Genomic DNA, 24,804 nt, shown 5'->3' on the forward strand with positions numbered 1-24,804 from the left:
GTCCACCCCAAGTACAATTTCTATTCATCTTTATTATGATTTACACATTTGTATCCTTGGTTTGGTTTCACCAGGTTTCCATTTAGGCAAGCGGCACTGCGCACTGTACAGTCCCATCCCTCACTCGTACAGTGGAGGAATAGGGGGGAGGAATGGTCAAATATCCACTAAATTCCAAACCAACCCCTAGTCCATTCCTTTAGGCACTGTAGATCTGAAAGGGTCGGATAGGTATACCATAAGCAATATACTTATAGATCCACATTACCCTCTGATAGGCTAGGTGAAATCTTCCCCATATTGCTTACGCCTAGCCAACAACTTAAATTGTAGTGCCTAGAGGGGGTTGTAGTGTCTAGGGGTCCATTTGGGATTCAGAACTAGCATTTACAATTTGTCCAGGTAGTTGTCTAAGGCGGGGATGCCCTCTTTGAGCCCCTTGCGTTTCCTGGTCTCTGCCACCACAACGGCAGTCTTGGTGGTAGGGTCCTGGGGGTCCCCCTGGAGGATCTGCCAGTGGTCAAACACACACTGGGGGAAGGCCTGGCCGCCCGTGTTGGAGCGCAGGTCAGCTGTGAAACCTGGGGGAGGAGAGGGGGGCGAAGATGATATTAACAGAACATGCAAGTCGAGGATGTAGCAATGTGCGGTCCTGCTTACCGAATTCTGATGTGCACTTTGAACACGTTAGAATAACTATACCTTTTCTTATTTCTCAGCCAACAAGACAAGTTACAAACTAAAATCAGTAGCCTATGTCAATCTATTATAGTAGAAACATGTAGGCTACCTATTCTATTGGTCAGCTTGTCAAGAAAAATAGCCTATTCCAAAACAGACTCTGGGACAGTTGTGGGATGATAGGTCCCAAATTCATACAACTAGTAGGCCATCACATTATCACAGACTGGGAGATGTACTGCGCTACAGACACGCTCCCTTTATGAGTCACAAGTGTGCACCTGGCACTGAAGGAGGCAGTGTTATGTTGAGTTCGTAACCAAAATACAACTGGGAAAAATCCACTTGAACAGCCGTCCAACTGGTAATTACTAGTGGGAAACTTGTCTATCATCCTGAGCACCCACTTCTCCCACATGGTGACCTCTGTCACCTACTAAAGAAATGGCCTCCAACAGCATTTTCGGCAGTTAAAATGCAACAAAACATTATTTATAAAAAGCAATCTATTAATGTGGTTTTTGAACTGATTTGTTTACAAGCATGATAGCTGTACTTTTAGTTTATGGTTGACAGTTTGTTGGCCATTAGCCAATCAGCGTTTCTCAACGAGTTCAAATCACATGAATGCATCCAACTGGTATTTACCACTCCATAACTAGTAAATTTCCACCTCCCAAATGTATTTTAAACCTTTAACTAGGCAAGTCAGTTAAGAACAAATTCTTATTTTCAATGGCGGCCTAAAAACAGTGGGTTAACTGCCTTGTTCAGGGGCAGAACGACAGATTTTTACCATGTCAGCTCAGGGATTCGATCTTGCAACCGTTCGGTTACAAGTCCAACGCTCTAACCACTAGGCTACAAACATAGCATCAGAGTGGAAACTTGAGGCCCAACATAACAATCCTGCCCCTAGTAGGCACCTGACCTGAGCCATAAGGGAAACTAGGGATCTACCACTATCAGATTAGGGGTGACAACATAGCCTATGTTTTGTCCCCTCCCACTTTGGTTCTGAAATCACTGTCGCCCACTAATCAACTTGTAATTTTGCAGATTTGAGCAAGTAATGTATCAATATTTGTTTACAAATGAGCGATGACATAGCCAATTAATACATAGCACAACTAGGCAACTAATATACTGTGGGGTTGTTCATCATGCAAAATTACTTGTAGATCAATGACAGTCACAGTTGACTGGGTCCGCCGACCGATGCTTTGAATCGGGGACCGACGCCTATCCGTGAGTCGTTGCATCCCTAGTACTCGCTTATGGTTATAACTAGGTATGACTGTGTTCAAAATTGGAATTACCTTTAGATATATGAATAAGTTGCAGTCAAAACAGCTCATAAGTTTGTCAGTGGTATGAACACTTGGTAAAACTAAAGAAACCAGCTACCCTCTGAATGTAAAGAATAGTGCTGTATTGGTGTGCATTCTCCCAAAACAATACTGTAAATGTTAAATAAAATACCAAAATTCATATCCAAAATTCTTTGTGTAGCGTAGGATATTTTGGGTGCTATACCATTTGGTGTAAAGTAACTAACTAACGCATATCAATTTTGGGCATGCTGCCATAGCCGTACGGCTAACATTGTTTCACTAACAGCAATAATGCAATTTGTTGTTTCTCAGGATCACTTTTTGTAAATCAAATTAAGTACATTTCAAAATGTTGGTGTACTGTCCCTTTAAATGGCAGTCGTTTTTACCACATACATATTCTGAAAACTAAATGATAGTATATTCAGATGTTAAATTTAGTTTAGTACTAATGTGGATTGTACTTTGGAAAAGAAGCCACACATTATAGAAGTTTTACAGAATATACAAAAACAAAATGCTAAAATAATATTTTGGCCTTTTCTTCACTCTGATAACATTAATGACATGTTTAAGGATGTTTTGATAAGAAAGTTATGTTGCTGTGATTCCAATAGTTTCTTGGTGTCAAAATTACCCCAGTTGGTAATTGTTGTATGTAAAATAAGTTGGTAGCTTGAGAGTTAAAACAGTGAAATGTTCAGAAGTTTGTGTCAAGGCAATGGGTCATCTCTATACATCACCCATCAAATAAGAATAAATGTTCTACTGGGTTGGGGTCAGTTCCATTTCAATTCCGGCAAGTACACTGAAATTCACATTTCCCCTGGTAAGCCCTGGATAAAGTTAACTCTCACTCACCGAATGACTCGTTGACAGGAAGGTAGGCCTTGACGATGAACATGGGCGTGCCAATCACCTGGGACTCCTCAAACACGTGACCTCGCTTCCTGTTCAGCACGCCGTAGATCCCGCCCACTACCTGCTCTGGGCACTGCAGAGACAGGAAACGCATGACTCCGTCATGTCACACTTGATTCCAAATAGCCCCCAATAGCCTAGCATACAATTCAATGTAAGACAGTGGTCGAGTTCAAGTGTCAAAGTAGTCGCACACCACCCGCATGCACACACACCTGGATCTCGACCAGGTAGACAGGCTCCATGAGTCTTGGCTGTGCAGTGAGCTGGCAGGCGTACAGCACTCTGCGGGCGGTAGGGATGATCTGTCCGCCACCGCGGTGAATGGCGTCTGTGTGCAGGGTCACATCGTGGATGTCAAAGCGGATCGCACGCATGTTCTCCTCACACAGCACACCCTGTAGGAGGGAAGAAGAAACACCACTTCACAACTCAGAATAGAGAAAAGACTAAGAAAACTTGGTACCTGTAGCATGGCCTAAACGGCAGATTCAAGTCTACTTACGCACTGAAGTCATGAATGCAGATTTGAACTGCAATGCTTCAATAAGCTTTAGCAAGGAAAATTGACTGTGCATTAGTTGGTTGTCAAGCTTAACTAACTAAACGTAAACCCACCTCCTTAACGGCCCACTGGAAGCCGGCCACCACGCTGTCCTTGATCTCGTTCAGGTACTGGACTCCCTTGGTCACGTCCATCAGCAGGTTGGGCCCAGTGCCATCGGGACCAAAGCACCAGATCTTACGGGCCTCCGACACGTCCCACTCGTACTTGTCAGCCAGGAAGCGGGCGCGGATCTTGAGCTCCTGCCGGGGGCTGACGTCGCCCTTCTCGATGTCCTCGGCCAGGCCGTCGGGGAATGGTTTGGCCCGCATGTACAGACGGTTGTGCTTGTTGGGGGACTTGGACAGGCACATCACTTCAGACTCCTCAGACACAGTCTCCCTGTAGGACACCACCGGGTCTGATTTCTGTTAGGGGGAAGCGAGAGAGAGTTGTCAGGTTAGGACTAGGGATGGGCATTTTAAATAACTTCACTAATCCAATTATATCATGACTTTTTTTGGATACCTGGATAGTCGAAATACGTGATTTAAAAAAAATGACAACTTGGGAACTGGCTTGCTGTGCGACTTGGGAGAAGTCCCGCTTTGCTTACTTGCAGAAGTGCGGGGAATGGGCAGTGGATGGTGAGTTTGATATGGGAGAGAGTAGTCATACAGATAGGCACTACCAGATGGGATGATAAATTGATTTGATGCAGTCAAGACAGGTTAAAGAAGCTAGCCAGCTACTGTGCCTTCAGAAATTATTCAGACCTCTTGACTTTTTCCACAGTTACTTTACAGCCATACTAAAATGGACTTAAAAAGATAAACTCAATCTACACACAATACCTCATAATGACAAAGATAACAGATTAGAGATGTGCAAAATACAACAAACTAAAATATCACATTTACATAAGTATTCAGACCCTTTACAGTATTTTGTTGAAACACCTTTGGCAGCGATTACAGCATCGAGTCTTCTTGGGTATGACGCTACAAGCTTGGCACTAGTGATGCACCGATATGACCTTTTTGGCCGATACTTTCCTTGCCAAAAAACCCCCGATACCGATATTTAAAATTTTAGCGGCCTTTTAAGCATTCTAGTACAGTTAACACACACACAGCAGTCTAAGGCACTGCATCTTAGTGCAAGAGACGTCACTACAGTCCCTGATTCGAATCCAGGCTGCATCACATCCGGTCGTGATTGGGAGTCCCATAGGGCAGTGCACAATTGGCCCAGCGTGGACCGGGCCGTCATTGTAAATAATTTGTTCTTAACAGACTTGCCTAGTTATTTTTTTTTTTTAAAGGTACACACACCAAAAAGTTATTTTGATGGCATGTCCCCATTACCAGTAAAACATCATCAAAAGCTATTTATTTCACTTACTCGCTGTTTCATTGTTCAGTCGTTTCATCCTCAACCAGGATTTCTATGGAACGCCGTTTGGGTCTTGGCGTGTCAAAAAAGATACGCCTGAAACACTATTTGACCAATCAGGACCGCACTTCACATAATTTAACGCGTTCATACATTTTCATCGGTATGTATGCTATGATGCTGTTAAAGTTGTCTGGCGCACCTACAGTGCTGGTCATAAAAAAAGCTACCTAGCTCATGGATGCAAACAATGTTCTTCCCCAAAAACATAGCAAAACGACGTAATCTAGATGTCATCATCTAAAATAACCCTAATTTATAAAAGTCCTTATCTGATTAATGGTGGTCGGACCCAGCTATGTGAAGCTAGCCACAATAAGGATTAGCCACAATAGTGGACTTTGCGGTTAGCCTTAAATAAAAGTATGGCATAATTCTACTATTTGTATAAAGTAACTGCGTCACTGCAAACCGCAGATTCCACTATTGTGCCTAATCCTTATAGGGCTAGCTTCACAACACATAACCAGGTCCGGTCGAGCCTCACTAGCCAGATGAAGCTAGCTGGCTGCTTATAACGTTAGCTTTGGGCAACAGGGTTAGGTAGCTGGCTAGCTATTTATTTTCATGAACTGAAGTTCAATTTCAATAGGAGAACAACAAATGGCAACCTAGCTAATACTTACTCACAAGGATTCATAAATCATTGGCAAGAATAATGAAAATGACTGCAGTTTCTACTGGTCATTGTTTTCAGGCTGGTTGTATTGGTGCTAGCTAGGTACCAAGCTAAAGCTAGCTACCCCAGAAGTTGTGGTCGAACAAATTCTTTATTACCAACGCGGTATTGTAAACACATCGTTCGTGGTCGGTGTTTACAGACTTTTTTGTACAGCTTTGACAGTGCTACTGTATATTTTGACACACAAAGACCCAAACGGCGTTCCATAGTATGCATGTCGTGAAGCTATTATTGTGTAACTCCGGTAGGGCAACATCTGAAAAATAGCGCACTTGGTAGTGTGTACCGGTGCTCGACCAGTCGGCGAAAACCAACACCATCCGCGACAGAACGGTTGATTGTCAAGGGCAATGAATTCCATCATCTTGGCTTTAAAAAGGATTTTAACTCAACTTTGAGTTGTCTCGCTGAAATTGTCTTAATCATTCAAATGATTGCTCAATCCACACAGCAGACATTGTGTGCTAGGTTAGGAATGCTGTGTTGCACATGTAGCGCCGAAATGTTACGTGGCCACATTACGTCATGTACCTACGTTATATTAGATATGCACGGTAGCTTTGACATTTTTTTTAATGTCGCTGTTAAACTAGACATCAGGCCGATACCGATGTTGGCATTTTTAGCTATATTGGACAATTCCGATATCGTGCATCCCTACTTGGCACACCTGTATTTGTGGAGTTTCTCCCATTCTTCTCTGCAGATCATCTCAAGCTCTGTCAGGTTGGAAGGGGAGCGTTGCTGAACAGCTATTTTTAGGTCTCCAGGGATGTTTGATCGGGTTTAAGTCCAGGCACCTGCTGGGCCACTCAAGGACATTCAGACTTGTCTCAAAGCCACTCCTGCGTTGTCTTGGCTGTGTGCTTCGGTTTGTTGTCCTGTTGGAAGGTGAACCTTTGCCCCAGTCTGAGGTCCGGAGCAGGTTTTCAACAAAGATCTCTGTACTTTGCGCTGTTCATCTTTACCTCGATCCAGACTAGTCTCCCAGTCCCTGAAAAACATCCCCACAGCATGATGCTGCCACCACGCTTCACCGTAGAGATGGTGCCAGGTTTTCTCCAGATGTGACACTTGGTATTCAGGCCAGAGAATCTTGTTTCTCATGGTCTAAGAGTCCTTTAGGTGCCTTTTGGCAAACTCCAGGTGGGGTGTCATGTGCCTTTTACTGAGGAGTGGCTTCCTTCTGGCCACTCCACCAATCAGGTCTTAATGGTAGAGTGCTGCAGAGATGGTTGTCCTTCTGGAAGGTTCTCCCATCTCCACAGAGGAGCTCTGTGATGACCAAGATCCTTCTCCCCTGATTGCTTAGTTTGGCCGGGCGGCCAGCTCTAGGAAGAGTCTTGGTGGTTTCAAACTTCTTCCATTTAAGAATGAAAGCCACTGTGTTCTTGGGGACCTTCAATGCTGCAGAAATGTTGTGGTACCCTTCCACAGAACTGTGCCGACACAATCCTGTCTGAGCTCTACGGACAATTCCTTCGACTTCATTCCTTGGTCTCGTGGGACCTTATATAGACAGGTGTGCGCCTTTCCAAATCATGTCATGGCCAATCAATTGAATTTACCACAGGTGGACTCAGGATGATCAACTGAAAACAGGATGCACCAGAGCTTAATTTCGAGTCTCATAGCAAAGGGTCTGAATACATATGTAAATAAGGTGTCTATTTGTAATATGTTTGCAAAAAATAAAATGTTTTTGGTTTGTTATTATGGGGTAGTGTCCGAGGCTACGGTATGGACGTCAAACTACATTCAAACGCTTATTTTATTGAATTAAGAATTTCAAATGTCATGGTATATCCTTGTGTGTAGCAACGTCACATACTTTTATTTAGATAAAGCCTTTTTATTGTTAAAATTAGGCCTATGATTTCCCCCCTCCCAAATAAAAGAACACTCTCGCAAGTATTCGAATACTAACGTCCGTTCGGATATTTGAATTACTATGCCCATACCTAGTTAAGACGGTGCATTCGTCTACACATACATATTTCCTTGACGGCAGTCTTGCCACGTCCTGTAATGTCTACAGAGTAAAGACACCCACTCCCTATGGCAGATTCTCTTTGTTAGGCAGTGGAAAACAAAATCCCCTTCTCTGGAGTGTACCATTTGTACTGTACTTGGAGAAAGCGCATTCAACCCCATCTCATATGTAGTCTGTTCCTCCTCCTCCCTCACCTTCAGTGGAATGCCAGCGTGGTCCTCCTCCAGATCCTTGAGACAGATCTCCAGATGGAGCTCTCCAGCCCCGGCGATGATGTGCTCGCCAGACTCCTCGATGATGCACTGCACCATGGGGTCAGACTTGGCCAGCCGCTTCAGGCCCTCCACCAGCTTGGGCAGGTCAGCAGGGTTCTTGGCCTCCACAGCCACTCTCACCACGGGGCTAACGCTGAACTTCATCACACGCATGTTGTGGGCCTGTTGGACGAGCATATAAGACGGGAGACATATTAATCTAGTGTTCATCCAAAATGGCACCCTATTCCCTACATAGTGCACTACTTTTGACCAGAGCAAAAGCCTAGGAGTGGAAAATAAATTGAATGGAAAATCCTTCTTTGTCATTAAAAGTCAATGTGGCCTTCAGTTTTCCTATAGTATAATGTGATGAGCTGTACAAGCTACCTGTTCAAAGGTGGTGATGGTCCCTGTCTTAATCAGATACTGGTCTACTCCAACCAGACCAACAATGTTCCCACATGGTACATCCTCAATGGGCTCTACATAGCGCCCCATCATCAGAATGGTCCTATGGAGGGAGGACGAGAGAAGAGATTGAGGGGAGAGAATATACAATATTTAAAAGTTCACGTCACACACGTATCTGGCGCTCTAAATGGTACCACACACACCTCTGGATGGGTTTGATGTAGAGGTCTTCCTTCTTCCCAGGGGTGAAGTTTGGTCCCATGATGCGCACCTTCAGACCGGTGGACACGCAGCCAGAGAAGACACGGCCGAAGGCGTAGAAGCGACCTTTATCTGTTGTGGGCACCATCTTAGAAATGTACATCATCAGAGGTGCCTTGGGGTCGCAGTTCTTGATACCTGAGAGAAGAGGAAAGGGAGGTGTCTAAGTATATGAGACTTTATATTAATTAGGACAGGCAGTGTACTTTTCTCTGCCTCCAGTCAGTTGGGGGTTTGGGGGTGCATGTGTCTCGGTGTGCGTGCCTGTCCTCACCCATGGCGGCCTCGTCGTCTCCTGGTCCCTCGTAGAGCAGCTCACAGCGGTACTTCTGGGCGGTGACGGGGGAGGGCAGGTGGATGGTGATCATCTGGAGCAGAGCCTCTCCGGCCGGGAGCCAGCGACGCATCACTGCCTTCAGCAAGGGCTTACCCTCCTTCTCCTTGTCCTCCGTGTCCAGCTTGATGTCCAGCTTCTCTATCAGCTTGGCCGTCTCCTCCTTCTTGAAGTTCATGACGGCATCGAATACCTGGAGGGAGGGAGAACGGGTGAGGGTTAGACAGTTGATTTTCCATCCTTTCAAAAGAAAATATTGATACATTAATACTGGTCAATGTATTACATTATTGGTCAATGCATTGCATCAATGAAAATACTTTAGGGGCGTCATGGCCAGTCTCACCTTGAAGATTGGATCCAACACGAGTTGAGAGAAGGTGCGGGGCAGCTTTTTACCATCGGGGCCAGTGGCAGTCTTACTGAACTTCCCAGTGGCTGGGTCAAAAAACCTGCCGGATGGATATACACACAAAATATTTTCATTGACAATCCAGTCAATTAGCAGACACTCTTATCCACAGCAACGCACATTTCAACAAAACGCACATTCAACAAGTTGCAAGCTTGGTTGAGGTCCATTCCAATTGAAGTCTCTCTATTCAGGAAGTTAAATGGAAAACCAGTGCTATTAAGAGTCAAGGAAAAAAGACAAGTTCAACAGTTAACTACATTTCATGTCACTACGACAGCCAGGAACTCGCAAGCATTTACATTCAGTACGATACAATCAGCTGTGACAAGTCACCAGCCAAAGACAGGACATTTTTGCAACACGTCAGATTGTTTGCCAGCATAAGAGAAGAGTGCGCACCTGCGATTTAGGCTCCCAAATGTGTTTACTTTGTCTTCAACAGGTCTCCATACAGAGAGAAACCCTCTACATATAGGTGGCTGCCCGTGTCACGTCACAAACCTGCAAACACTTTTCAATATTGCCACGCCCTCACCTGTGTGCGTGTGATTGAGAAAGCGAGAGAGAACAGGGACACTTAATTTAATAAGTCTGAAATGCCGGGGTAGGCGTCGTCGTCCCCTTTGAAACCATTTCATTGGTCCTAAGGTACAAGCTATACCTACCCAGCATGATAGGCCTTCTAAATCAAGTGCGCCCAGAGAGAGAGAGATGGAGAATGTGCATTCCAGATACAAATTCTCAGTGCAGCTCTGTAGAAATTATAGGATCACTCCACATTCGTGTGATTCCTGAGATGTTACACTTCAAGACATTGTGTAGATCTTACAATCTGCACAGGCCGCAGAGAATGTCTATCTGGAACGCAATCCGAGTGTGTACCTGTCTACATTGTGTCTCCCACCCTTCTTTCACCTCTGCGTGTACCTCTTGCCCCACTATTCTGTCAGATGCATAGAGCCTACTGTCCACAGATTCTTCCTCAAGTCCTCTCTTATTACACTTCTGTGTGTTTACACATGTACAGGATGTGTGTCCATGTACAGTGTTTGTCAAGTTGACACCTACTCGTTTCTTTATTTTATTTTTTATTTTTTTTACATGTTAGAATGGTGAAGACCTCAAAACTATGAAATAACACGGAATCATGTAGTAACCAAATAAAAGTGTTAAAAAATATTTTAGACTCTTCAAAGTAGCCACCCTTGGCCTTGATGACAACTTTGTAACTCTTGGCATGCTCTCAACCAGCTTCATGAGGTAGTCACCTGGAATGCATTCCAGTTAAGTTAACAGGTGTGGCTTGTAAAGTTAATTTGGGGAATTTCTTTCCTTCTTAATTCATTTGAGCCAATCAGTTGTGTTGTGACAAAGTAGGGGTGCTATACAGAAGATAGCCCTATAAAATACCAAATTCATATTATGGCAAGAACAGTGCAAATAAACAAAGAGAAACGACAGTCTATCATTAGTTTAAGACATGGTCAGTCAATCCGGAAAATTAAGAACTTTGAAAGTGCAGTCGCAAAAACCATCAGAAACCAGCACTATGATGAAACTGGCTCTCATGAGGACCGCCAAAGGACGACCCAGAGTTACCTCTGCTGCAGAGGATAAGTTCATTAGAGTCACCAGCCTGAAATCAGGTCTTCATGGTCGAATTGCTGCAAAGAAACCACTACTAAAGGACTCCAATAAAATTAGACTTGCTTGGGCCAAGAAACACGAGCAATGGACATTAGACCAGTGGAAATCTGTCCTTTGGTCTGATGAGTCTAAATTTGAGATTTTACGCTTCCAACCGCCGGTGTCTTTGTGAGACGCAGAGTAGGTGAACGGATGATCTCCGCATGTGTGGTTCCCGCCGTGAAGCATGGTGGCACTGTCAGTGATTTATTTAGAATTCAAGGCACACTTAACCAGCATGGCTACCACAGCATTCTGCAACAATACACCATCCAATCTGGTTTGAGCTTAGTGGCACTATCATTTGTTTTTCAACAGGACAATGACCCAACACACCTCCAGGCTGTGGAAAGGCTATTTGACCAAGAAGGAGAGTGATGGAGTGCTGCATCAGATGACCTGGCCTCCACAATTACCCGACCTCAACCCAATTGCGATGGTTTGGGATGAGTTGGACCGCAGTGAAGGAAAAGCAGCCAACAAGTGCTCAGCATATGTGGGAACTCCTTCAAGACTGTTGAAAAGGCATTCCAGGTGAAGCTGGTTGAGAGAATGCCAAGAGTGTGCAAAGCCGTCATCAAGGCAAAGGGTGGCTACTTTGAAGGATCTAAAATATATTTTGATTTGTTTAATACTTTTTTGGTTACTACATGATTCCATGTGTTATTTCATAGTTTAATGTCTTCACTATTATTCTACAATGTAAAACCCTTGAATAAGTAGGTGTCCAAAGTTGACTCGTACAGTGTGTGTGCGATTACGTACGCAAGTACATACAGTGTGTGTGTGTGTGTGTAAAGTGTGTGTATGCATGTACAGTTTGTGTGTAGTGGTATGTGTGTGTGTGTACCTCTCTCCCCACAGCTTCTTCATCATGTCCTCCACCTTCTTACATCTCTCTGCTGGTCCCAACTGGGTGTCTTTGCCAGCAGAAAACTTGGCCACGTACATCTCAGCAAACTGCTTGAGGGTGAAGGCCCAGCCGTGGAGGCCAGACCCAAACCCTACGGTACCGATCACGGGGTCAATCTGAGGGACGACAAGAGGACCATGTCGTTGTCTTAGGCCAAACATGTTTCCCTTTGATCACGTCAGAGTTTGGAGATAAGTCCCATTTAAATCTGTCAGTTGAACTGGACATGAATTTTCTCCATAGCGGGGCAACTCCACTCCTAAATTGGCGGGAATTTACAAAGAATTCAATCCAACTGATCACTACTTAGATGTATTCTTGTCAGGTGTGTGTCCCTCTCACCATAATGGCGCCCATTGGTCCTGCTTCATCCTCTCCATAGGTGGCGATGATGACGTTGACGTTCTCCACGATGCGCTGGAAGGTCTGGAACAGGTCCTCAGGCTCCAGCTGCAGCTCCAGCAGGGCCCGGTCCATCTTGTTCATCATCAGCACCGGCTTGATGCGCTCAGCAATGGCCTGCCTCAACACAGTCTCCGTCTGCACACACACACCTGAACAGGGGATGGAGAATGAGGGTGTTATATGAAAATCCAAAGACAGAAATTGAGAGGGCAAGAAAGACTTCCCTGAGAGAAAGGAGACCGGAACAATGAGAGAGAGGAAGCGAGAGAAAGGACATTGAGAAAGGCCTGAGCGAGAGAAAGAAGGACAATGGGCAAAAGGTCTGTCCTCCACCCTCTCCTCCCTGACCCAGAAACTGATAGATAAGTGGTCGAGGAGAAATAAATTCGTTAGTAGGCGAACAGAAGGGTCCTCCCCTCCTCGATAGCCACCTTTCATCAAGGATAGCCATGTGTATCCTAGTGCCATATCAAATAAGCTTAATTTCCCCCAAATCCCGTTCAGTTTTGTTTTAACGGGTTTCTGTCATTCAGTTTTGTATTTTTATTATATTAAGACAACATTTATGTCCACAATGCTTAATAAACCACATCAGACCACTTTTGAAGTCTGGGAAAATCTTTTTAATTCTTTTTTATGGATTTTGGGGTGTAGTTACACTAAGTCAACTGTGCACCAGCCTATTTTGGGGGGGCGTTAGCGATGTTTCTGTAGCGCTCATGTGATTGCAAAGTACGCAAAACTAATGGCCACTGGATTGATGTAAATGATCATGATATCATTCCGCAAGGCAGGCATAAGCTACTTTGTAGTTAACAGCTAATTGAGAACGTTTTGGGGAACCTCTCCATCTACCAGAAGACGGTCGTCGTTACATTAGCATCGTCGCTAACAGCTACAAAGTGGTAGACAAATGCATGCACACAGACAGGTGCATTCCTGTGCCGTTGCCTATTCAGAAAGTTGAAGGAAAATATGAATCGCTGATGCATTTTGATAATCTTGGGAAAAAGAATGTATATTCTAAAATTCAACATAAGTTGATTTCTTTACTAATAAGTTCAATAAAAAAATTATATTGTTGAATTCCGTTTTAATGTCTGGATTCAGTGATTCCATCCGCGATCTACTTAACGCAGATTTTATAGGGCCATAATATCCTACCAGAGTCCTTCGCGGAAGAGTTTTGCAATCTGCCACACCCACTTTGAATCAGCTTTGTCGGGTTTTTTGTCGGAGAAGTAAAGCATGCATGTTAAAAAACAATGAGCTACTCATCTTTTTATCTATGAAATGTCTTAAATTTATGTAGTTAGTTGTGCATCACTTTACACATTCATTTTGGGATCTACCCCTGTAAACGTAATTTGCCTGATGCACGAGTGGGGAAGGAGATTAATTTCATACAAGCGCATTTTATGTCCACACCCTCTCCTCGCCGCCTCAATTTTTATTTAACTAGGCAAGTCAGTTAAGAATTTGTTCTTATTTACAATGACGGCCTAACCCGGCCAAATCCTAACCCGGACGACGCTTGGCCAATTGTGCGCCACCCTATGGGACTCCCAATAACAGCCGGTTGTGATACAACCTGGATTCGAACCAGGGTGTCTGTAGAGATGCCTCTAGCACTGAGATGCAGTGCCTTAGAACGCTGCCCCTCTCAGGAGCCTTTGACTTTTTTTTCTCTCCAAAAGGAGGCGAGAGAGCACACAGGAGTTGAGCAAATACAATATAGAAAAGGAAAATGAGTTAGTAGGTGAACGGAAGTGTCCTCGCCTCCTCCCGTCAAGGAAGCACAAAAATATCCTACCAGTCCTTCGCGGAAGAGTTTTGAAATCCGCAACACCCCCTTTGAAATCAGATGTTTACTCAGAGGAGAAAAGTATGCACATATTTAAAAGGATAAGTAGCATGTCATTGTTAAATATAAAATGTTGCACAACTAGCTAAATGTCTTTTTACTACTTTACACATTTAATTTGGAATTCCACCTCTGTAAACGTCATTTGCAATTGAGAATCTCCCAGTGAGAAAGGAGAGAGCAAGAGAAACAAAGACAGTGAGTAAGAAAGGAGAGTCTACCTGAGACACAGTCGACCACCACCAGCGCTCCGTCTGTGACCCTGAGGGCGGCTGTGACCTCAGAGGAGAAGTCCACGTGGCCCGGGGAGTCGATCAGGTTGATGAGGAAGCCAAGCCCATCCTTAGTCTGCTTGATGAAGGCCATGTCATTTTCCCCCAGCTCGTAGTACATAGAGATGGCCCTGAGAAGAGTGAGGGAGGTGAATGGTAGATGTTTCAACATTAAATTATATATTTTTTAAATTATTATATAGGTGTCTAAAACCAAGTGTCCCCGTCAGCTGTGGGATGCAGACTAACAGGGATAGTAGTCAAGTTGATGTGTGCAGGGGGAACGACAGAACAGCACTGAACAAGCTGCACTGTAACTTATCCTGCTTTGCTGTTTGTCATCTGTGTAAAGCCAAAGACGAATCTCCAAAGCATGGTAAATCAGTGTTTTCTACCTCTAATCTGGCATTTTCAGCTCAGGCGTAAGTACAGGCAGTGTTGTTTTCAGCCATACATACAGTGCCTTCAGAAAGTAGTCATACCCCTTGACAGCCTGAATTCACACCACTGAGTCAATACATGCTAGAAATCACCTTTGGCAGCATTTACAGCTGTGAGTCTTTCTGGGTAAGTCTAAGAGCTTTGCACACCTGGATTTTACAATATTTGCACATTATTCTTTTTAAAATTCACCAAGATCTGTCAAGTTGGTTGTTGATCATTGCTAGACAGCATTTAAGTCTGGCCATAGATTTAAGCCGATTTCATTCAAAACTAGGAGACTTATTCAATGCAACACTATTGTAGATATATGGCCTTGTGTTTTAGGTTATTGTCCTGCTGAAAGGTGAATTTTCTCCCAGTGTCTGAAAACCAGGTTTTCCTCTAGGATTTTTCCTGTGCTTAGCTCTATTCCGTTTCATCACAAAAAGTGCTGAGTAGTATTTCTGTCTGTAATAAAGCCCTTGTGGGAATAAATAAAAAAATATCAATCTGATTGGGTGGCCCCGACTGCCAAGTGGGTGGGGCCCCGACTGCCAAGTCATGTGAAATCCAGAGATTAGGGCCTAATGAATTTCTTTCAATAGACTGATGTCCTTATATGAACTGTAACTCAGTAAAATCTTTGAAATTGTTGCGTTTATATTTTTCGTTCAGTATACAATGTTGTTGATCCATTGGTTATATCCTATCACAGCCATTAAACTCGAACAGTTTTAAAAGTCACCATTGGCATTATGGTGAAATCCCTGAGCGGTTTACTTCCTCGCCAGCAACAGAGTTAGGAAGGACGCCTGTATCTTTGTAGTGACTGGGTGTATTGATACACCATCCAAAGCGTAATTAATAACTTCACCGTGCTCAATGGGATATTCTGTCTTTTTATTTTACCCATCTACCAATAGGTGCCCTTTTTTGCTAGGCATTGGAAAACCTCCGTTTTTTGTGGTTGAATCCGTTTGAAATTCACTGTTCGACTGAGGGATGTTACAGATATCTCTGTACCCCACACAGAATTGAGGTAGTCATTAAAAAAAATATATATATTTAAATGTTAAACACTAGTGCACAGAGTCCACGCTACTTACCTAGCAAATTTTTACTCCTGAACTCGTTTAGGCTTACCATAAAGGGTTGAATACTTGATTCAAGACATTTCAGCTTTTCATTTGTAAAAATTTCTAAAAACATAATTCCATTATGGGGTATTGTGTGTAGGCCAGTGACAATCTCAATTTAATCCATTTTAAATGCAGGTGTAACAAAATGTGTCAAAAGTCAAGGGGTTTGAATACTTTCTGAAGGCACTGTATGTTAGATAAGCCCATACGAAAGTGTGCATTTTACAACACACTGTCCTCCGTACAGCACTGTTCATACGACAGCAATATACAACCGTGGGAAAAGACAGTGATCAGAAAACAACCTGTAGTCTATAGAAGATCACATGAGGGTGGTGAAGATACAGATCTCGCTCTTCAAGTTTGAGAAATTACTTTGTAATAATTTACATTTATTCAGATGAAGGCCAACAAGTCGTGACCTCAATAATTTCAAAAAACTCAAGCAGCATACAATCTACCAATTCCTATACTGTAGATGTAGTATCCAAACACACACACTCCTGGGTTCTATTCACTATGAATGAAACCGAGGCAAACGGGCCAAAACTGGGACGGACGACATGAACTTGTCCTATAAGAAACCCTTGTTTTCGGTTTTAGTTGCAAAACGTTTTGCAACAGTGTGCACTAATGAATATGACCCTGTACTACTTACGTGGACTTGATGGTAATACACCGCTCCTGCTCGTCTTTGCGCGTGTCTGTGAAGCGAGTCTCTCCGGCGCGAGACCCTGCGATGATCCCGGCTTTAGACACCAGGGAGTCCGTCAGCGTGGACTTGCCGTGGTCCACGTGAGCGATCACAGACATGTTACGGATGTTGGACTTCTTGTCCATGATCGCACGGATCTGGTCCACTGTAAAGTTCACCTGAAGAGCACAGATCAATCAAGACATTATTGTAAAAAAATATGCTCTCGTCTTGATGACTAGCCTGGCTAAATTAAAGGGTTAATTCATTCATTTGGGGGCGAACCCTAACTCACGTATGTCAAATGCTCACTTAGTCTCTCAATGACATACATGACTATGGGACTCTTTACACTACTTTGACGACACAAACTAGGTCCAAGAGAGATAATTGCATAGTGTAAAGAGATCTAGATTCAAATCTCTTTAAGAGATGCCTCCCAAACTACCTCCGGAGGTAATGTGGGAGACATCTTCACTACATAGCCTCTGAGGAGTACAGTGTAAAGATAATGGCTCTCCCACATCACATCTCCCTGGAAGAATTACCTTAATGACATTAAATGACAATAGAATGAGTAAAAATTCATCCAAGGCTGAAAAACTGCCAAAGGAACTTTGGCTGAGTTGGAACACTAGCGCGAGGCCATAGCAAATGAGTTGAAATGAACTGTCACTGAGCCTTTTCTGAGTGGATTAAAGCTTAGAATTCAATCATCCCTAAATGGCACCAAACACATGCAACATGTAAAAGTGTTGGTCCCTTGTTTCATGAGCTGAAATCCCAGAAATGTTCCATATGAACAAAAAGCTTGTTTCTCTCATTTTGTGCACACATTTGTTTATATCCCTGTTAGTGAGCATCCTTTCTCCTCTCCATTTCTCCTCCACCTGACAGGTGTGGGATATCAAGAAGTTGATTAAAGAGCATGGTCATTACACAGGTGCACCTTGTGCTGGGGACAATAAAAGGCCACTAAAATGTGCAGTTGTGTCACAACACAATAGCACAGATGTCTCAAGTTAAGGGAGCATGCAATTGGCATGCTGACTGCAGAAATGTCCACCAGAGCGGTTGCCAGAGAATGTAATGTTAGTTTCAATACCATAATCTGCCTCCAACGTTGTTTTAGAGAACTTGATAGTACGTCCAACCGGCCTCAACTGTAGCTTATAACTGATGCCTCGTGGCCTTATGCTGCCATCTATTGGAAATATTTAGCAATTAAAAGTTATTAATTTACAGCAGACCGTAAAGACACTGGAGGCAACTTAGAAATAAAGTATATTTGTCATATTATTTGAGATCAGTCTCAAACCTGCCCCACTTATCCTTTATTTTTATTGACTTGACCCCCTTTTTTGATCTTGTGTCATCACTACAACTCCCCAACTGGCTCAGGAGAGGCGAAGGTCTGGTCCTTCGTCCTCCAAAACATGACCTGCCAAACCGCGCGTCTTAACACCCGCCCGCTTAACCCGGAAGCCAGCTGCACCAATGTGTCGGAGGAAACACTGTTCAACTGACTACCGAAGTCAGCCTGCAGGCACCCGGCCCGCCACAAAGAGTCGCTAGAGCACAATGAGCCAAGTAAAGCCCCCCCGGCCAAACCCTCCCCTAACCCGGACGACGCTGGGCCAATTGTGCTCCGCCCTATGGGACTCCCGTTCACGGCCGGTTGTGTCACAGCCTGGGATTGAACCTGGGTCTGTAGTGATACAGTGCCTTAAACTGATGCGCCCCTCGGAAGGCCCCTGCCCCACCTATCCTACGCCAATTGCTGGAGTTTCACCGAGGTTACTTGGTCACACCCAGTTCAAACCACATAAAATAAAATAAAAAAGTGGCTCGTTTATCAACTGTTTTCACTTGCAATAATAAATACCATACAATAACCAATCACTTAAAAAAGCTAATACTTATAGGTTGATAAAATAACATTTACTACTGGTACTTCTTAGGGATAGACCCCTTTCCCCCCCCAATTTTCACCTAAATGACATACCCAAATCCAACTGCCTGTAGCTCAGGCCTTGAAGCAAGGATATGCATATTCTTGGTACCATTTGAAAGGAAACACTGAAGTTTGTGGAAATGTGAATTGAATGTAGGAGAATTACACAATAGATCTGGTAGAAGAAAATAAAAAATAAATTCTACCACCATCTTTGAAATGCAAGAGAAATATCCCAGTTCTAGCCATCACTGGTTGTAATTCCGATAGTGTCCACAAGATGGCAGCAGTGTATGTGCAAAGTTTCAGATTGATAACTTGAAAAATTAGTGAACAAGAACACTTTTAGTGAGAAGTTCCCAAGTACAGTTGGGCAAATCGTGAAGGGGACATTCGCATTCATATTCAATTTTTCTGCAAGAATATCGTCAAATCTGTATACTTGGACTTTGGTTTCGCTTTCCAAGAATTAGTATCCATATTTTAAGTTCAACATTTGCAAAACAACCAGTTTTCATAACTCTGAATATTCTTCTACGTTGTGTCCAAAAGGAAAAGGCATGCTGTCGCAAAAGGTTAGCACCTACATTTTGCGACCGAGACAGGGTTTCCGGATACTCCCATAAAACCCAGCTCATTGGCTATCTAGCTAGCTTTGTTTGACCCCGATTGGTGCTTATTTGACAAAGATACAGTCCTTCAAGTGATGACCGCCCGCGTCATCGGCGTGCCATGAAGGCCTCGCTCTCGGACCAAATATGGTGTCCTATAGGATATACTACACCCCTAATGAAATAGTGAAGTCTTGTTACCTTCTAGGATCTCTGAGGAATAGAGACAAACGTGATTTGACTCGTTGAAACAATGTTTAGGGTGAGATTTTCACAGATTCCTTGCAAATTGAACGAGTGGAAATACAAAATCGATCGTGCATGCTATATGGACCTTTTTAGGATATGAAAAAGGATTTTATCTAACAAAACGACACTTCATGTTATCTCTGGGACCCTTTGGATGATAAATCAGAGCAAGATTTCAGAATGTAAATACATATTTCACCTTCAGAGGTGAAGTTATCAAACCTATCGCATTGGGAAAAAAGTGTTTCGTTAGGAGCTCCTCAAACAATTGCATGGAATTTTTTCACCATGATAGCTACTGTAAATTGTACAGTGCAGTTATATTAACAAGAATTTAAGCTTCCAGCCAATGTAAGACACATCTATACTGACATTTGTGGTTTCTCTCAAATCTGCATAACGCGGTGCATGATTTATAACTGTCCCATTAACAGGACACCTATCCCTATTAACTAGCATAATATTATTACTAAACCCTAGACTTATGGTTACGGCTAGGGTTAAGTTCTTCCGGCAAACAGTATGGTTTATAGCTCTTGCTATGACCCTGTGGTCATTTGCGGGTAGTACATACCTCATTCGCAACACTCACTGGGCTCAAAATCTGAGGTAGAAAGTGCATCAGATCTACAAATCAATGAGCTAGACCCATCCATTTGGTTTGCAACTCAGTGAACATGCGCAGCATACGCTCAAGTCGATGCCTATGAACATACAGATTGACGCATATCAAATTACAGAGCAGCCATTTAGAAACAACAAATATCCCAATTTTTTTTATTTTTTTATTTCTTCATAAAAACAAATCTGGCAGTTTAAAAATCGGCCACATCTTGAAAGACAGGGACACCCGTTTTGTTAAGGTTTTACAAAAATATGGTTAATCATGACCAGAAAATGTTTCACTTTTGATGGATAGGCGCCAGCCATCTCTACCACCATGAGTCACCACAATGTAATATCACTCACCAAGTAGCCGTGAACATGTTAATACTGAAGTAGAACTGACAGTGTTTAAGCAACATTTTAATTAAAATCTGTTCATATACACCCACAGGAACGCGAGCACCCAAGAACACAGTGGCCTCCATAATTCTTAAATGGAAGAAGTTTGGAACTACCAAGACTCTTCGTAGAGCTGGCCGCCCAGCCAAACAGAGCAATCGGGAGAGAAGGGCTTTGGTCAGGGAAGTGACCAAGAACCTGATGGTCACTGACAGAGCTCCAGAGTTCCTCTGTGGAGATGGGAGAAACTTCCAGAAGGACAACCATCTCTGCAGCACTCCACCAATCAGGCATTTGTGGTAGAGACGGAATCCACTCAGTAAAAAGCACATGAGAACCCGCTTGTAGTTTACCAAAAGTTCCTAAAGACTCTCAGACCATGAGAAAGAAGATTCTCTGGTCTGATGAAACCAAGATTGAACTCTTTGGCCTGAATGCCAAGCGTCATGTCTGGAAGAAACCTGGCACCCTCCCTATGGTGAAGCATGGTGGTGGCAGCATCATGCTGTGGGGATATTTTTCAGGGTCTGGGATCAAGGGAAAGATGAACGGAGCAAAGTACAAAGAGATCCTTGATGAAAACCTGCTCCAGAGCGCTCAGGACCTCAGACTGGGGCGAAGGTTCACTATCCAACAGGACAACGACCCTAAGCACACAGCCAAGACAACACAGGAGTGGCTTTGTGACAAGTCTCCGAATGTCCTTGAGTGGCCCAGCCAGATCCCGGACTTGTACCTGATCGAACATCTCTGGAGAGACCTGAGAATAGCTGTGCAGTGACACTCCCCGACCAACCTGACAGAGCTTGAGGATCTGCAGAGAAGAATGGGAGAAACTGACCAACTACAGGTGTGCCAAGCTTGTTGCATCATACCCAAGAAGACTCGAGGCTGTAATCACTGTCAAAGGTGCTTCAACATAGTACTGAGTATAAGGTCTGAATACTTACGTAAATGTGATATATTTTTTAAAATAAATGTGCAAACATTAAAAAAATTTTTTTGCTTTGTCTTTATGGGGTATTGTGTGAAGATTGATGAGGGGGGGAAACAATTGAATACATTTTAGAATAAGGCTGCAATGTAACAATGTGGAAAAAGTAAAGGGATCTGAATACTTTCCAAATGCACTGTAGATATGATCCTTCACATTTTCATAGAATTTGGGGGAATTACATATAGTAAGGCATCTGTAAAAATTCTATAGCAATATAGCGCGGGAAAGCAGCCGTGCTTTTGGACAAATAGACACGGCAGTAAATAAAAACATTGTCCAGGACCGGAGTCTACGGAGACGCGCTACAGCCAATCAGAGCTACAGTAGGCCTATATGTAAATGATCCATTTACCACACAGGCCTGCCATCATTCACTTTGAACTGAACGTTTACAGGCAGTAGCCACAGCTCAAATGTAGATCCTTAGAACACATCCGCCAACAGCCACACCTGAAAAGATTTGTGCAAATATGTAAATGCCAAGGGAGTCCTCTTACATTTGGGAACGTCACAGTCCTATTGATCAAATTAACACGAACAAAAAAGGTAGACTCCCACACTTTCTTATGCACATCAACAACTAATGCTAGCCAGAGGAGCTAAAAATCTTACGAGGGAACATTAGATGAACCCTCTCAAACTTTCAGCTAGTTGCTGTCAAAATTGCACTGATAAACAATGGGAAATTGCTTGCTTGTTTCTAATTGGCATGTTGTTCTGTTGCAAGTTGTCTTTTGGTTATTCATTGTCAAGCTTTAAAAACTGAAGCCAGACTGCAACATTTTAGTAGCCTAGCTAGAACCGTGGCATGTGTCTGTACACTTTCCCACTGCTGCGCGCTGTAAACGGGACACATCAAAGCAGCGCAATTGAAGTTGAATTCACCAATGCGAGCGCATCCGGCTGTAATTAGTAGATGACAACTAATTTACACTCGCTTGTGTGTCCTAGTCAGCCCACAGGCCTTGTGCATGCTGAATGGGTGAAGGCAGCAAACAATGTACAGGCCAGCTGTGATTTACAACCTGATAGCAATATTTTTGGGAATACCAAGAAATGTATTGAACTGCATCCATCTTTTGTGCCAACAATGCCTTACTGTATGTCATGGGATTTTGAGTCAAATAGAACTAAACTAGTTTAAAACCTCTTATAAAGTTGGTTTTGAACCATAAACCAGGAATGTGATATTTCTGACTGATATGATTATTTTCATATCTGCAAAGTAGTTTAAACACTCAGTTCCACTTTAACTTACCTGAGGTAAGCATTTGTCATGTGTCCCCAGATCCTCAAAAAGTTATACAGTTGCACCATCCTGACCGGTTGCATCACCGTCTGGTATGGCAACTGTTCAGCATCTGACCGCAAGGCGCTACAGTACATCACTGGGGCCAGGTTTCCTGCCATCCAGGACCTATATACCACACTAGGCGGTGTCATAGGAAGGCTCAAAAATGGTCAAAGACTCCAGTCACCCAAGTCATAGACATTCTCTCTGCTACCGCACGGCAAGCGGTACCGGAACGCCAAGTCTAGGTCCAAAAGGATCCTTAACAGCTTCTACCCCCAAGCCATAAGACTGCTAAAAATGGCCACCCGGACTATTTACATTGTTTTTACGCTGCTGCTACTGACTGCTTATTATCTATGCATAGTCACTTTACAGGTACAAATTACCTTGACTAACCTGTACCCCCTCACATTGACTTGGTACCAGTACCCCCTGTATATAGCCTTGTTATTGTATTACTTTTTAACTTTCCTTTATTTAGTCAATATTTTCTTAACTATTTCTTTAACTGCATTGTTGGTTATGGGCTTGTAAGTAAGCATTTAAGAGTAAGGTCTACACTGGTTGTATTCAGCACATGTGAAAAATAAAATTAGATTTGAAGCCTAAATCCTACAAGGCAGTGGAGGCTGCTGAGGGGAGGACGGCTCATAATGGCTGGAAAGGAGCGAATGGAATCAAACACATCGAACCCATTTCTTTAATGTATTTGATACCGTTCCACATATTGCGCTCCAGCCATTACCACGAGCCATTCCTCCCCAATTAAGGTGCAACCAACCTCCTGTGTTACAAGGTTTACGCGGGTAGATCTCATTGCGAAGCTGGCATTGTGACGCAGAACAATGGGATGGGAATAGAACGTTCCGGAGGCGAGTTGGTGCCACCGTGTTAATACGAGATGGGAGGGTGAGAAATTCACTACAATTAGGTCTGTTTTTTTCGCGAATACTTCAAAACTACGGCAAGCAGCTGGGACATACGGTATTATTATTAAACCGGGCTCCATGGCGGATGCAATAAACTAATTTTAATCAGAGAACGTAAACATTTAATGTGTCCAGCCTACTATAATAGAAAACGGTGACGCACTACAGGGAATTGCCCATTGTGCACAACTGCATCACGCTGCACCTGCAGGCTTACATTTTTGCGATTCCAGCACATACCCGTAGCTAGCCAATTGATCTCAAACAATACCCGTAGCTAGCCAATTGATCTCAAACAATACCCGTAGCTAGCCAATTGATCTCAAACAAAGTAATGCCATTACATGCCCCCTTTGACCAAATAACTGACGTTTTACTGCTAGGTGGCAAATTTAGAAAACTTGAACATTATGTACTAGCTAATGTACGTCATACCTTTACAATTAGACACCGGACACAGTTACCATTACCAACTGTTTAGAATACCGACACAATGACACGTGTGAACAGTTAAAGTTACTGTGGTCAATAACACCGCAAAGTCCTGTCCTCCCAAAAGCAAAGCGGGTGATAGTTACTCTATGTAGGGGCCCAGTTATACAACAGACAGACAACCTCTAAAGATGGCTAACTAGATAATAAAAACCAACATGACAGCTGCGTAGATTCAGATATCCCTCATGTTCCTCAAACGAAATTATTCAGAGGAATTGGAAGCTTTCAAATCAGTATCTCAAATTGAGGTTTATTTGGCGTTGTCCGCCGCGGTTTTCTAAACATCGTCATGCCGTTCGAACAGATTGAGCATCCATCTTCGGTTCGGAGGCTGCTTCACCCCGCCCGGTTAATTTCAACCGGTCACCGATGAAGGACATGAGCCAACTCTTTAACCACTGACAACACAGAATTTCCGGTTCACCGAATCATAGTAAAACACTTCAAACTCGACTTACCATTTTGTCTGATGTTCGTAGATGAACTTGTTGGTAAAAGGAACACTGCGAATACACCGCCTTCCTCGTCCAAGGATAGGCAGGAAAGAGAACGCTTATGACAGCCTACGCTGCATTGTATCACGTTT

General features: G+C 43.4%; 1 protein-coding gene across 1 annotated transcript; it reads right to left on the reverse strand.

Annotated features, from left to right (window-relative positions):
- Positions 1–12: 12 nt before the first annotated feature.
- Positions 13–24,804, reverse strand: LOC120020171 (elongation factor 2-like). The gene is made up of 14 exons (XM_038963657.1): positions 24,677–24,804; positions 16,649–16,863; positions 14,378–14,559; positions 12,230–12,441; positions 11,825–12,003; positions 9,220–9,325; positions 8,814–9,066; positions 8,482–8,677; positions 8,255–8,378; positions 7,805–8,047; positions 3,555–3,908; positions 3,152–3,334; positions 2,877–3,009; positions 13–581 (listed from the first exon to the last, which is right to left on the reverse strand). Exons 1-14 carry the CDS (start codon positions 24,677–24,679, stop codon positions 388–390), a joined length of 2,577 nt encoding a protein of 858 aa, XP_038819585.1. The 5' UTR covers positions 24,680–24,804; the 3' UTR covers positions 13–387.

The sequence above is a fragment of the Salvelinus namaycush genome, chromosome 25 (assembly GCF_016432855.1).
Source record: "Salvelinus namaycush isolate Seneca chromosome 25, SaNama_1.0, whole genome shotgun sequence".
Classification (NCBI taxonomy): domain Eukaryota; kingdom Metazoa; phylum Chordata; class Actinopteri; order Salmoniformes; family Salmonidae; genus Salvelinus; species Salvelinus namaycush.